Source organism: Lacerta agilis, chromosome 7 (genome assembly GCF_009819535.1).
Source record: "Lacerta agilis isolate rLacAgi1 chromosome 7, rLacAgi1.pri, whole genome shotgun sequence".
Classification (NCBI taxonomy): domain Eukaryota; kingdom Metazoa; phylum Chordata; class Lepidosauria; order Squamata; family Lacertidae; genus Lacerta; species Lacerta agilis.
Genome location: NC_046318.1, coordinates 3,214,873 through 3,228,313, shown reverse-complemented (window position 1 = coordinate 3,228,313; position 13,441 = coordinate 3,214,873). Strand labels below are relative to the sequence as shown.

The following is a 13,441-nucleotide window of genomic DNA, read 5'->3' as shown; positions in this document are numbered from 1 at the left end:
CCGCCCCTTTGAATATAGTAATTGCTCTACTGGTGGGGTGCTGCAAAATGCAGGGGATTCGCTGCAAAAAAGGCAAAACTTTGGCACTGGAGGAGATTCCAAATTATGGGGTTCATAGTTCATTTGCCTCAAATGGAGAGTTTTTGAGGACTGGACAGAGAGAGACAGCAAGCACTTTGAACAGAAAGATTGTATTTCAAAAGCACCAGACTGCTAAACTAGGCACACAGGCCAATAGTCCTTCTTTCAAAACAGAGGTTGAATATTCCTGTGTACTTATTTTCATTCATTTTCATTCCCCACAAATTTCTCGTAAGCGTAGAGATTCCTCACAACAACAACAACACTGTAATTTCTTTTGTGGCCGGTAAATTCTGTTTCATTTCCTCTGGAACTATAATGGGCAAGAGAAGTATTCCACGGCGTCAATCCCCTTGTTGATTCAGTCTGCTTCCTTCTATTCTTTAACAGGAAGCTCTTGGACAATCAGCACATGTGGACAAACTTCTCTCCTGGTTGTTTTTTGTTCTCCCAGACTGCAGAATGGACAGAGCTGCAGGTTTCTGAGGAGTGACATGTGGAAGACATAATGATAGCTTTACATTTTTTGATGTTTTTCTGGTTATGTGACTCTGTTCTTCTTCAAGGTAAGATACTTTTTTGCCCAATTCTATGCAAGTCTGAGGGGAAGGGGCTTACTCCCAAATTGTCATGTTTACGATTGCCACCTTAATCCTGTTCAAATGGAGGGCAATGGTGAGTTTGTGTTTTGAATGGGTAAATTTCAGTCTTGGCATCTACAGTTACAAGCTCAGACTGCAGGGCTGCAAAAGATTTCTCTCTGCCTGAAACTCTGGGGAGCTGCTTTCAGTCAATGTACACAATGCTGAGTAAGATGAATCTATGTTCTAATTCAATATAACACAGATTTATCAATTCATCAAGGAGCAAAGTAAAGCAGTTCTCACTCAGTATTCATGCAAATCTAGTTCCTTCGGCTGAAAGAGGTGCAGATCGTTTAACAAATCTGGCTCTAAAAAACTGCATTCCTGTTGTGCAATACATATATTTCAGAGTTTAAGGATTACGGAATGACTAGGACCTTTAATACACAATTTCTGTAGCAAAGGTGTGGCTGTTTCACCAAAAGGACAATGGTGCCTGTTTAATTATTTGCAGAAGAAAATCTGATGGAACTGCTAATTAAAACAAAAGCTGAATGAATATATGATGTGGAAAACAACACAATTCTTCATCATATTTTTTTGTTTGTTAAATTATACTGAGTGTACGCAGGATACATTGATGGATAAAGGAAGGGTGTGCTGATGACTAAAATACAGAGGGAATTCCATGTCATTCTCTTCGTTGTTCCAGCTATGCAAGAAGTGTGGTTTGCCAGATAGAAATATCCCTGCTCTCCTGCCCACAAGTGTTGTTCTGGGGGTTCTCCCAAGCCCCCAGAGCCAGTTTGAGTGCAGGGGCACAGAGGAGAGGAGGCAGGGAAAAGCCTCATTGCATAAGCAGAAAGTCCTTGCGGAGGGCTTCTACTGATGGGGCTGGTTGGTGAATCCTGCCTACACTGTCACAGAGCAGATGCAGTGGGCAGAAGTCAACAAATGAGACCCACCGGCAGAAGCCCTGCAGAAAGGCTTCCACTTGCGCAAGGTGGCTCCTGTGTGTGCCACCCCCCCCCCGGATGCTGGAGGGACCAGAACCTAATCCTAACCCAGGATTATTGTTAACAAACTCTGATTAGTACAGAGGGAACTTTGAGGGCCTGCTTTGGCTATCTAATGTCGGTATGTAGGCTTGAAGGAGATCAGTACGTGTAAATCGGGATGTTGAGCTTTCTGTTGAGGAGCAAGACATAAGCATAGATTTTACTGAACTGAATTCAGATATTAATTAATTAAATCTTTATTACGGTCCAGAGACCCAACAATTCGTTATAAAACAGTACACAGTTTCGACAGCCCGCCTTCAGGTTATATAAGCATTATGTACAGACTTAGGAATAGAGATCATTGGTTCCTGCCACCACCGATAGAAACTTCACCACTGCTAATGTTCTATCATTTATCCGGTCTTCCAGTAGGAACCTGACATAGTAAGCCTCTGATTTTCACGGGAAAAGTCTTAACAGGGGTAATATCAATTCAGCCCTGGCTTGCTCAAATTTCACACAGTGCAGCAAAATATGCTTTACAGAGTCAATGTCTTGGGCACACGAGCACAGTCTATCCTGGTAAGGAACTCCTCTCAATCTGCCGTCCAACACAGCAGAAGGGAAGACGTTAAGTCTGGCTTTTGTAAATAGCCTTCGGTAATTAGGGACTGTCAGATTTTTAATATAAGATGTCATCCTAAAGGCATGCCCATACTGCATTCCCACTGCCAGCGGACTACAGACTGTGTGTGAGCGACACTGCAGTTCACCGTGTGCAATATCCCAGAGTCTTTGCTTTAGAGTCTTTAGGGCACCTTCATAACCCAGGCAATAGAGTTGGGGGGGGGGGGAGGGGGTGCCAGGCCAATGGAGGTGGCTTTTCTAGCCATGGTTTTCTGCCAGTTAATTCAGATATTTAACATATTTAGCTAATGTGTGTGGGGGGCGGGGAATAGGCATTAGCAACAATGGGAGGTGAAACTGGCCATATAGCCTTTGTTTTGGATGTCAGATAATGTAGGGAAACCAAAATGTCCCCACAAAAGATATACCTGTATATATCCTAACTGCTCTCCTATTTTTCGATTTGCCTGCAGAGTCCGTGCCGAAGAAAAATGGAAGCTTCATCCAGCCATCCTCAGCAGGTAGACACTCTACGATTACCCTGCTATTAAAAGGCATTACCTTTTCAATGAGTTCTAGTAAAGCGATGAGGGAACCCTTTGTGTGATCCTGATGGAGGGCAAGGGCAAAATATTCGTTATGGCTCTTTATCCTCCCTTTCGTCTCTAACACCTGTACTCAGGATTACTTACAGCGGGCAGATCCTTTGGTAGGAAAATGCCAGACCATTACTTCTCATTTCAACATGCATTGTGAACAACCAGCTCTCACCATCCTGTGGACGAATATAATATATAGGAATATAAATGTTCTTATATTACAAAACTGATTGTTGCTTGATTTAGGTGAGAAAGGGAATGTAAACCTATTTTTGCTAGGTCAGATGCAGTCCCTTTGTTCCATGCAGCTAAATTCATAGTGGCCAAAAATGTATTTTTGACGACCAGTGGATTTTATGCCTCATCTTGTTCTTCATTGCCATTTCCTTTCTCAGAGAAGAGAGCAGTTTTCTTTTCTAACCCTGACTGGTTTTCAGATATTTTATTGTGCATATTTATGCAGAACACATGTAAGGGTACTGAGACAGGAAAGAAGTTGGCGTGAGCACACTGGCTGTGCCCTGAGTCTCCTTTGTCCTCCATGGATACTAGGGGTTGCCATGCTTGTTTGGCAGCTGATGCTGGACAGCAAGCGAAGCTGGTGAGAAGCCATGCTGTGCTTAGACCAGTTGGGTCCTCCCTCTTGAGCCAGCCGCCTACAGCACTGGAGTCCATTCATCCCATTTCATTGTTTATAGCCAATGGCCATTACAATATAAACCACAAAACATGCTATTCAATCAAAAAGGGAATTAATCTATAAATTTTCAAGAAATCTATCACTGTCTTATTTTTTTAAAAAAACAAACAAACTTGGGAATGCAATGCTGTTTTGAGTCAGAAAAAAGTCAGTAACAAAGGTAGTAGTAGTAGATGCAGGATCTTACCCCCAATCCATTGCCTCTTCATTTGAATCCCCCTCTCAATGTCTCTATGCCTTCCTATTTCTTAGTTTCCACAGGTATATATAACGGGGCCACTTCTCCCACGAAAGGTCTCCTGTATGTAAATACAGATTTTCTCACTATCCCTTCCCCTACAGAAGAAAAATCAGCAGCACTAACAGTGGCAGCATCTGGTGAGTAAAGACATTAAGGTGAGGTGTCACAATTCTGGACAGAAAGTAATAAGACAGATGTGTTCAAAGGGTGCCAGCATTAAATATTTTTCCAAGTATTTTTAAAAAATATTTAAATCTTCTGGAAATCAGAATTCTGATTATACCTTCACACCCTTGCCCCAAAGAACACCTTATCAGTAGTAGTTTGTAGAGCTTAGCAAAAAAGAAGTCAGGATTCGTGAAGCGGCATTCAACTCAAAAATTGCAATAGCACAATGGGACATCCTTCTTGCCCTACATATGCCCTGCACTGTCCCAAAAATGTCTCCAGAGGCAGGGGTGCAGTGTGGGGAGGGCCGGGGGGGGCATAGCTCATGGCACATGTTTTCAGGGGGTGCGAGTCAGGCACCCCCCACAGGGATTCCCACCCTGCCTGCTGCCAGAGGTCTCTGGCTCCCAGAGCCCAGTCTTGCTGCTGTACCCCTGGCTCCCTCACCAAGGGCTGCCCCCGCACGGGTGGGCAAGTAGCGCACTGCGTCCCCGTACCTGCTTGGAGGTGGAGCGGCAGGTTTTGTTCACCCTCTGCACCCAGCCCCTGGTCCTGCCTGGTGCACACACACCTTGGCACTAATAAAGGACACAGTGCCACTGTCCAGAGGCATGGGGGAACCCCCTGAACAGATTTAGGGGGCACTGGGGAGAATGCTCCCTTTTGCAAGGAGACAAAATGTTTTGCTTTGCACTGTTTTGCATAGAACCCATAGTATTTGTTAGTTTTCATTTTGTCAAATTCATTCTCAATGTACTTAAGAGTGCCTGTATTGCCTAATTTAACTTCCTGCAAAGTGCCCCAAGAACATATGAGCTCCTATGAACCTGGGAGCAAAGAACACAAGCATACCTAGAATAAAATTATAAATTATCTGGAGGAAGGACAGAACACAAACAGAGAAGTTGAGCACAAATGGTTGACTGTCACTTTTTTGTTCTACCCATCCTGAAAGGACCTCAAAAGCAGTGTGAGTGAGGTGTGGTTGCATTTAAGTAATGGTCTGATTGAGATCTGCTTAGCTGCAGACACCTTATACATTAGGTCAGTGATGGGAAAACTCGGCCCTCCAGCTGTTTTGCGACTACAACTCCCATCATCCCTGACCACTGGTCCTGTTATCTAGGGATGATGGGAGCTGTAGTCCCAAAACAGCTGGAGGGCAGAGTTTGGCCATCACTACATTAGGTGCCCCACAAACTATTCTCTGGATGCACTGTCTCAAAGTTACATCAAGCCTTTTCAGTTATTCCATTCCACATATACACTTAAAACATGAAGAGAGAGCCTGCTGGCCCCACCCCTGATGTACACGTTTTTGAGGGAGCCTATTTGCAACCAAATGTGCATATGCAGGCTGCTCACTCAGCTAGGAAAGTATTGGGTTTTCAGATTGCAGAGAGCATGTGTGAATAGGCTGTCCTTTATAATAAATGTCACATTGAATGCATGGAAATTGGTGGACAGGGCTGACAGAGCAATCACTCATGAACACACAAAGCCACCCAAATCTCTGCCATGTCACCACTTTGCACAATGCTGCTGTGCTGTCCAGTACCAATAGCTCTTCCTGAAAGAACATGCACCAGCCTACTGCCACAATGCTGGCACTTTGCAGTACTAAAGAATTTGTGCACTGGTACATTCCAGCTGTTACAGGGCTGCCAGTGAAATTTCTTCTGGGGCATTTGTTAATAGGCTTAAGAGAATTTCTGGTTATTCAATAACTCCATTTGATGTTCAGATACAGTAAATTAAAATATATGCAGACATTTTTTGAAACATTATGGCTTGTTGCACTTGTCTCTGCTCCCACCTGGATTTTACAGAAATTTATACCCTCCTAGACACTAGACAATCACACCAATTGTTGTGTTGGGGTGCTCTTGTTAGCTGTCCTTGATTGTGTTCCTGCCCATTTTTAACTACTTTGGCAAGTTTGGGTTTTAAGTAATGATTGGCATCACTGTCAACCCTATTTGTTGTCACTGATTCTAACATGTTGAATGGAAAACTACCAATGGTTGCCATTATGGGTCTTGTTTTCCTCGTTATCCAGGTGTTATCAGCTTCATTGCCATTCTGGTGGTGATTGTAATTATCCTGGTTTGTGTGGTCAGCCTAAGATTCAGGTGTCATCACTGCAAAAATGTGGAAGGTATTAAACAGTGTGCGTCATTGTTTTAATAACCCTGAAGTGGTTATATTGTATCTGAGTCTCCATTTTATCCACTTAATGTCCAACCTTGCAATTGTCTGCCATGGACTTGGTTCATTATCCACATTTCTTGACTTTGATTCTCTGCTTAGCTCTTGTTCTGTATTCTTTCTTGGGCAAAATGCTTCTTGTCCAGTTTACCACCCTTCTTCTTACAAACATTTTGCTCAAGGTAATTCCATAATTCCCCACTATCCGGTTTGCAGGCTGGTTGTAATTTATAGTTTCAAGCTTCCTGGGTTTCCCCCTTCCTTTCTTCACTTTTAACCTCATTCACTTCTCAGGATCTTGATGAAGCCACCTGGACACTCTTCTTTATTCACTGCTTTCACTCAATTTCCTTCAGCGTATATACTTTATATACTTATATACTTTATTTATGTCCCACCTTTCCGCCAAGTAGCTCAAGATGATTCACATTGTTCCTCACAACAACCCTTTGAGGTAGGTTAGGCTGAGAGATTGTGACTAGCCCAATGAGCTTCATGGCTGAATAGGGATTTGAACCCAGATCTCCCAAGCCCTGGTCCAACACTCTAACGGCTACACTGCACTGGCTCTGCATCCATGTAGTGAACAGCTAAAGTGTAAGCTTGCTCCACAGTTGATTCAAGTTCAGGCTTGGTCCTACCTTATTTGTCCTCTCTCACTAAGCATATTTGGTTTTTTAATGTGCTCTCTTTCCCATACCCCAAAAGTTTGAACCTTTTTTCTTAAATAAATTGTATCTATCCACTTTCTTTGTATTCTTCTGACAGAACTTCTTCACATTTTCGATTGTAAACCCAGCTCAACTTCTAATCTATATGCTCATCTTTCATCTTGACCACCTACTTGTTTTACTGGTATAATTCCTTCTCATCCATTATTCCATCTGTCTTACATTTCTTACTTTATATTTTTAACTTATCCATGTCCTCTGGAACTTTACAATTCCAGCTAGCACCAACAGGAGCAAATAGCAGCTTTGGAGGAGTGGTTTTCATCATGACTACTGCAGGGGAGGAAAAGGTTAAATACCCCTCCTTTCCTGCCTGCTGTGATCCTTATCATTGATGCACACACCAACGACTGCTATTTGCATTTATTTTTTTTAAACATGCATGTTAATTGCAAAAATAAGCAAGTTAACACCACATCTAGCTGGGTCCTCTGGACATTCTTTCAGCCTCTTCCAAGATATGCTTTTATTCTAATAAAAAATGAGGGCTAAATTAAAGGCAGTATATTATTTGTACACATCTTTTAGTGTGTATTATTAATGGATTTTTCTCTTTGTAGATAAACCAAAACCTCAACATCCAATGGTATCTTACAGGTAAAAAATATGTTTTAGTTTTTTCTTCTTACTGGTTGCTGTCAAGCTGCAGCTAGTTTTGTTTCTCAGCTACTAACTTTCAGACTGGCTGTGATCCTTGTTGACTAAATCAGGTTGGTCAAAACCTTTATGTGAGCTGTAACACAGTTTTGGGTTTTAATGCATGAAAAGGGACATGGTCAGCAGTAGCACAGCTACAGCCAAAGTACAAGCCTTGGTCCTGTATACCTGAAGGAGCATCTCCACCCCCATCATTCAGCCCGGACACTGAGATCCAGCGCCGAGGGCCTTCTGGCAGTTCCCTCACTGTGAGAAGCAAAACTACAGGGAACCAGGCAGAGGGCCTTCTCGGTAGTGGCACCTGCCCTGTGGAACGCCCTCTCATCAGATGTCAAAGAGATAAGCAACTACCTGACATTTAGAAAATACCTGAAGGCAGCCCTGTTTAGGGAAGTTTTTAATCTGTTTTATTTTAATGTATTTTAATATTTGTTGGAAGCCGCCCAGAGTGGCTGGGGGGACCCGGCCAGATGGGTGGGATACAAATAATAAAATTATTATTATTAATTATTATTATTACTACTACTACTACTACTACTATTACTGCATGTCTGGGGCCCTGCTGTCTTGGAGGCTCTAGTTACAGCTTAACCCTTAGGAATGGGTGGCTGCAGAGAGGGATGGGCAAAGAATAACAATCAGAAACAATCCAAAATGCAGGAACAGTTCAGAGTGGCACAGCAGGAGTAAAGTTACACATCAGATTAAACAACCCTATCATCACACATTTACACAAAGTGTCACAAGGTTCAATCAGACTGACTCTTTAGTGGTGTTTAGGATTGCACCCTTATTATTTATGCAGTGATTTTCAAAGCATAATCTCAGCAATAATTACAACACTGTCATAAGGGTATGCAGTTATCACTCCTACGCTACTAACTTAGATGTAAACACAGCAGTTTGCCTAGGACGACCGTATGGAGTTTATGGCGGAGCCAAGTGTTTAGTTACATTCATAGGATACGGAGGGATAAAGTGATCTGGTCTGGGGTGATGGCAACTAGTGTAGTTGCCCAGGACATCCACCAACATGACAATGCTTCTCAAATAGCCACTATAATTTCATTCAGAGATGACTTTGTGCTTTGAAGACAGGGAAAATGCCTGCTTCATTCCTCCCTATTGCCCTCAGCTGTTGATTATTATGACACTAAAGTAATGGAGCAATGTATTTAATTATATGGTAGTACAGTTGTACCTTGGAAGTCGAACGCTTTGCGAGTCTAACGTTTTGGCTCCCAAACACCACAAACCTGGAAGTGAGTGTTCTGGTTTGCTAATGTTCTTTGGAAACCGAAGGTCGGACACGACTTCCGATTGGCTGCAGGAGCCGCGCCTTGGTTTCTGAACATTTTGGAAGTCGAATGGACTTTCAAATGGATTCCATTGGACTTCTGAGGTACGACTGTACTGTAAAATCACATTTCTTATTAAGCGAGTGTGGGGATTGGGGAAGAAGGGACTTGTACAATCCAAGTTTGATGATCTACTGCCTACCTTCCTAGCAGCAGAGAAACATCACACACAGCAATGAGAGTCTGCCTGGCTGCTTGGTTAAGAAAAAGAGAGATAGTAAGAAATGTTACTAACATCAATAAAAGCACATGCTGCATAAACATTACAATAAGTCCCACTACATTAAAATATTTCTAAATACAAAGCAACAGATTTCAGATTTGGATCAAGCTTCTTAAGTTGAAACTCCATAAATGGACAGAAGGATTGAAGTCTTTAGAACATTTACTGAGCAAAACTTGCTGTGGCTTTTGTTCACAATATGAAAGGGATATGAAAAAAGGCAACATGTGGACCAAAGAATGTAGGGCAAAATGGAGCATGTATATTAAGTTATGAACTGAAGAAGATTACACCGAAATAGTGTACTTATCCGGAATGCTGTCTTCGCTGCATATCATTTGACATTATAAAGAAATTTCGCTGCATATTATTTGACATTAATAAGAAACATTTTGCCCTACACTATTTGGTCCACATGTTGCCTTTTTTCATATCCTGCTTGTAGTTTGCAACACAGCGGTATCTTTTTTGTATGTGGCTTTTGTTCACATCATTGGCAGAATGAAAGTAAAGAACAAGCTACCCATCAGTGTTAGTCACCTGCAAGGAAAAACACATTTTCTCTATTTTTTGGCAGCTGCTCCGATGCTGAAGCTGCACTTGGCAAGAAAAACGTCATGCTGGTCTCCATGAAAGACTTAAACATAAGCAACAGCCAAGGTAAGGTTTAAGGGTTGGGGGAACCCAAAGAATCGGACACGACTGAACAAAAGGTTTTCTATTTGATAAGCAAGTCTTAGTAGGAGCAACTAATTAGAACCCCACTATTCATAAAAGCAAAAAAGTATTGTAAGTGACTATTCCCCAGGGATAAAACACAATTATTTGCTGTGACTCTTTTAGATTATTTTGGGGATTATACTTTATCACGATAACTGACTTAAAAGAATTATAGCAAGGCATTGGATTCCTATTAAACCTGTCCTAAGACTTCTGCAAGGGATGCGGGTGGCGCTGTAGTCTAAACCACAGAGCCTATGGCTTGCCGATCAGAAGGTCGGCGGTTTGAATCCCCGTGATGGGGTGAGCTCCCGTTGCTCGGTCCCTGCTCCTGCCAACCTAGCAATTTGAAAGCACGTCAAAGTGCAAGTAGATAAATAGGTAGGTAAACAGTGTTTCCGTGCGCTGCTCTGGTTCACCAGAAGCAGCTTAGTCATGCTGGCCCCATGACCCGGAACCTGTACGCCTGCTCCCTCGGCCAATAAAGCGAGATGAGCGCTGCAACCCCAGAGTCGTCCACGACTGGACCTAACGGTCTGGGGTCCCTTTACCTTTAAGACTTCTGCTCATATGGCCACACAAGTGCGTGCCTTCAACCTTGTAGCTTATGTTTAATTCTAGTAAGCTAAAACAAAATAAAAAATTAAAAAAATCCTTCCAGTAGCACCTTAGAGACCAACTAAGTTTGTTCTTGGTATGAGCTCTTACCAAGAACAAACTTACTTGGTCTCTAAGGTGCTACTGGAAGGATTTTTTTTATATTCTTTATTTTGTTTTGACTATGGCAGACCAACACGGCTACCTACCTGTATCTAGTAAGCTACTTATCATTTGTATAGTACCTAAAATTTAGTAAGCATTGTACACATTAAATGAAGACAATACCTGAATAGAGATTTATGATGCAAAAGACTTAACTCCCTATGTGTTCAGATTCAAGAAGACTATACATGATTCCCTATAGACAACTGTCCCATAGAGACAGCAGAAGGATTGTACTTTAGATAAAGTTGTTTTTTGGGGGGAGAGGGGTAATTACTTTGTTTAAACACTGATCTAGGCCCAGAACCCAAAGAGTAAGGTTTATTTTACATTCTGTACCTAGAGCTCTGAGGCCTTCTAATTTTGCCATGTTGGTTTTTCCAGGTGCTGCAAAATGTATTACACATGAAAATTGAAGAAACATTTTAAAAAATGTGTAACTTTATTTTTAATCAGTGTGGGGGAATGCTGTAAGGTATTTGTTATTCTGTTTGCGATATAAACACATGAAGCCACTTTGTAAATCAGACCAATGATTAATCTAACCTAATATTGTATACTCTTTGACTTATGGTAACTCTCCAACATACCCGATCCTTTAAATGCAAATACTGGGTATTTTACCTGGAACTGTTGTCTCCTAAATGCAAAACATGCACTGTACTATTGAGGTATGCTCCTTCTCAGTTATGGTTTTCAACTGGCCAAGAAACCTCTATTTTTTCTTTGAAAAGTACTCGTATTGATGAAAACAATTAACCAGTCACTGCTGCCTTACTCTTAAGTTCATTTCATTGCGGTAGTTGTTAATTTGGCATATTTTAATTTCAATGGAGCACACAAAATATATTCTCTCAGGAGAAGGAAGGCGGGTGAAGGCAGCCACATTTTAATGCACAAGCAACTTCTCATTTGCTTACCTGTGCTGGAAGCCTTGTCCTTGCATCCCCAGCTGCAGAAGTGAGCTTGAAGTTCCTGGCAGATGCTTGTGTTTGAAATCCTGGGCAGAGTATCTGAAAGGGGAATCTGAAAAGATAAATACCACCTATCTGCCCTTTATTATTTGTGTTTATCTTGGCTGTTGAGTTGCCTTTTTATGCAGAGCTCTCCGTCATCAAAGTCCCCTCTTGAGTATTCTTGAATTGATGGCAAAGTGATGTCTTTAATGTCTGAGAGTAAAGTTCCCTGGCTAGGTTTTTTTATACTCCTGTCTTCACATGCAGCTGGAGAAGGGGGATCTTCGTTAACTTTCTTTCCAAAGGTAACATTACACCATAGTTGTGGGCAGGACCAACCCTCTGAGTGAGCATAACATCCTGTCTAGCTTCCTTTCCTCCACTGTGCTGGAAGGCTTACCGGTATATTAGATGTATAAATATATTGTTCCACCAGCAGAGTGCTGTGCTCAACCAGCACACAGAGATTTGACAACTGTAGCAGGTATGAGATAGGTTCACACTGTTTCTAGGATTATAAATTAATTCAGGTATTATACCAATTACATTATTTCCTTCTGAATTGCTGCCTCTGTTGCAGTTGCAACCCCATCAACCAAATCGTAACAGCTAACATTTTTCACAGCTGTTATTTGTTAGTGATTTTTGCATAATGTTTTCCTCAGGGTAGCTGTCGAAACACATAAAAACAAAAACTACACGAACCCTCTCTCATCTATAATACACCAACTTCCCACCACCATCTACCACTGCAGCAATGAAACACAAAACAGAGCATGAGTCTTTTGTGATTACTAATGTATTCCATCTTTCAACAAGAAAGGCATGATCTTAATATTATTTAACAATATGTTAAAAAATCAGCCAATAGGCTTCAGCGTTAATACAGTTATACAGTTTTACTGATTTGATATGCAAGTACTCATTTGCTAAACTTCCTCTTGCAAGTATTTTTACACAAGCTGGCTACAAATTGGGAATCAAAACACAAATTGCTTAACTTGTACATTCTCAACAGTAGATTGTGAAAAACGAAAGTAAATGCTTGTCCCAAAAGAGGAATTTTCTCTATGACAAATTCTTTAAAGAAGTCTATAAGGAAAGAGCAAAACTAGTTGGATTCATTGCTCTGTTTGAAGGACAAGTCATAGCAAAATGGGAAAAGCCAAGGTCTCTCCAGAAACTGGAAACATGCTGTTGTTCCAATTCCAGCAACTGCAGACTATAGTCAGATAAGTCTCATTCACAGACTTCAATCACAGAAACTAACATATGTAGTTAGAAAGCAGCAATTCTGCAGCCTTCTAGCATAATCAGGGGGAAGGCTAGATGACCAGTGAAGATCCACACAGCACTGCTAATGAAGGTTTTTGTCTCAAGGCCACAGCAGTTCTCAGCACAGCGAGTGCAGTTAGTAATTAGATCCCACAACATTCATATCCATGTTGTGTCCTAGTTTAGTGGACAGCAAAGGTAGCTTTCTTCAAGCTAAAGTTGGACCAATTGATGGAAAGTCTTTGCCTTGTCTGTCTGGCAGAATCCAAGCAGAATCTGTAAAGAAAATATGTGTAAAGGACATCTAATACACACCAAGGAAGTATTTATCATCATGTCTACATTACAATCTCCTTTGATAATTATTAGATTTCTAATTACTAGCTATTTAAAATGCACCTTGTTAATACTTGAGCAGAGCTGCTTAAACTTCAGCTAAAAAGAGAGTGCATTAACACCCACCCTAGGGTGGAAGAAGGCTGAACGATTTGACATGATAACTAATGTTGTATTTTTAAAAATAAAAAACAATATCAAGTAAAGACTTCTT

At 41.4% G+C, this 13,441-nt stretch overlaps 2 protein-coding genes across 15 annotated transcripts in view; one reads left to right on the top strand and one right to left on the bottom strand.

Moving 5' to 3' along the window:
- The first annotated feature begins 341 nt into the window (after nt 1-341).
- On the top strand, nt 342-12,715 carry ECSCR (endothelial cell surface expressed chemotaxis and apoptosis regulator). 5 transcript variants are annotated; one of them, XM_033154169.1, is made up of 8 exons: nt 343-647; nt 2,767-2,814; nt 3,845-3,853; nt 3,935-3,970; nt 6,061-6,159; nt 7,501-7,537; nt 9,756-9,838; nt 11,045-12,715. In XM_033154169.1, exons 1-8 carry the CDS (start codon nt 590-592, stop codon nt 11,074-11,076), a joined length of 402 nt encoding a protein of 133 aa, XP_033010060.1. In that variant the 5' UTR covers nt 343-589; the 3' UTR covers nt 11,077-12,715. The 5 variants fall into 5 exon arrangements, with proteins under 5 accessions (XP_033010062.1, XP_033010060.1, XP_033010061.1 ...); XM_033154171.1 differs by lacking the exon at nt 3,935-3,970 and having other exon boundaries at nt 342-647; XM_033154170.1 differs by lacking the exon at nt 3,845-3,853 and having other exon boundaries at nt 344-647.
- FAM193A (family with sequence similarity 193 member A) overlaps nt 12,398-13,441 on the bottom strand; it is a 49,381-nt gene continuing 48,337 nt past the window's right edge. For all 10 annotated transcript variants that reach the window (XM_033154160.1, XM_033154165.1, XM_033154158.1 and 7 more), the window contains one exon: nt 12,398-13,167. In XM_033154160.1, the coding sequence (XP_033010051.1) occupies nt 13,074-13,167 (94 nt within the window). In that variant the 3' untranslated portion in view covers nt 12,398-13,073. The remainder of the gene's footprint in view (nt 13,168-13,441) is intronic.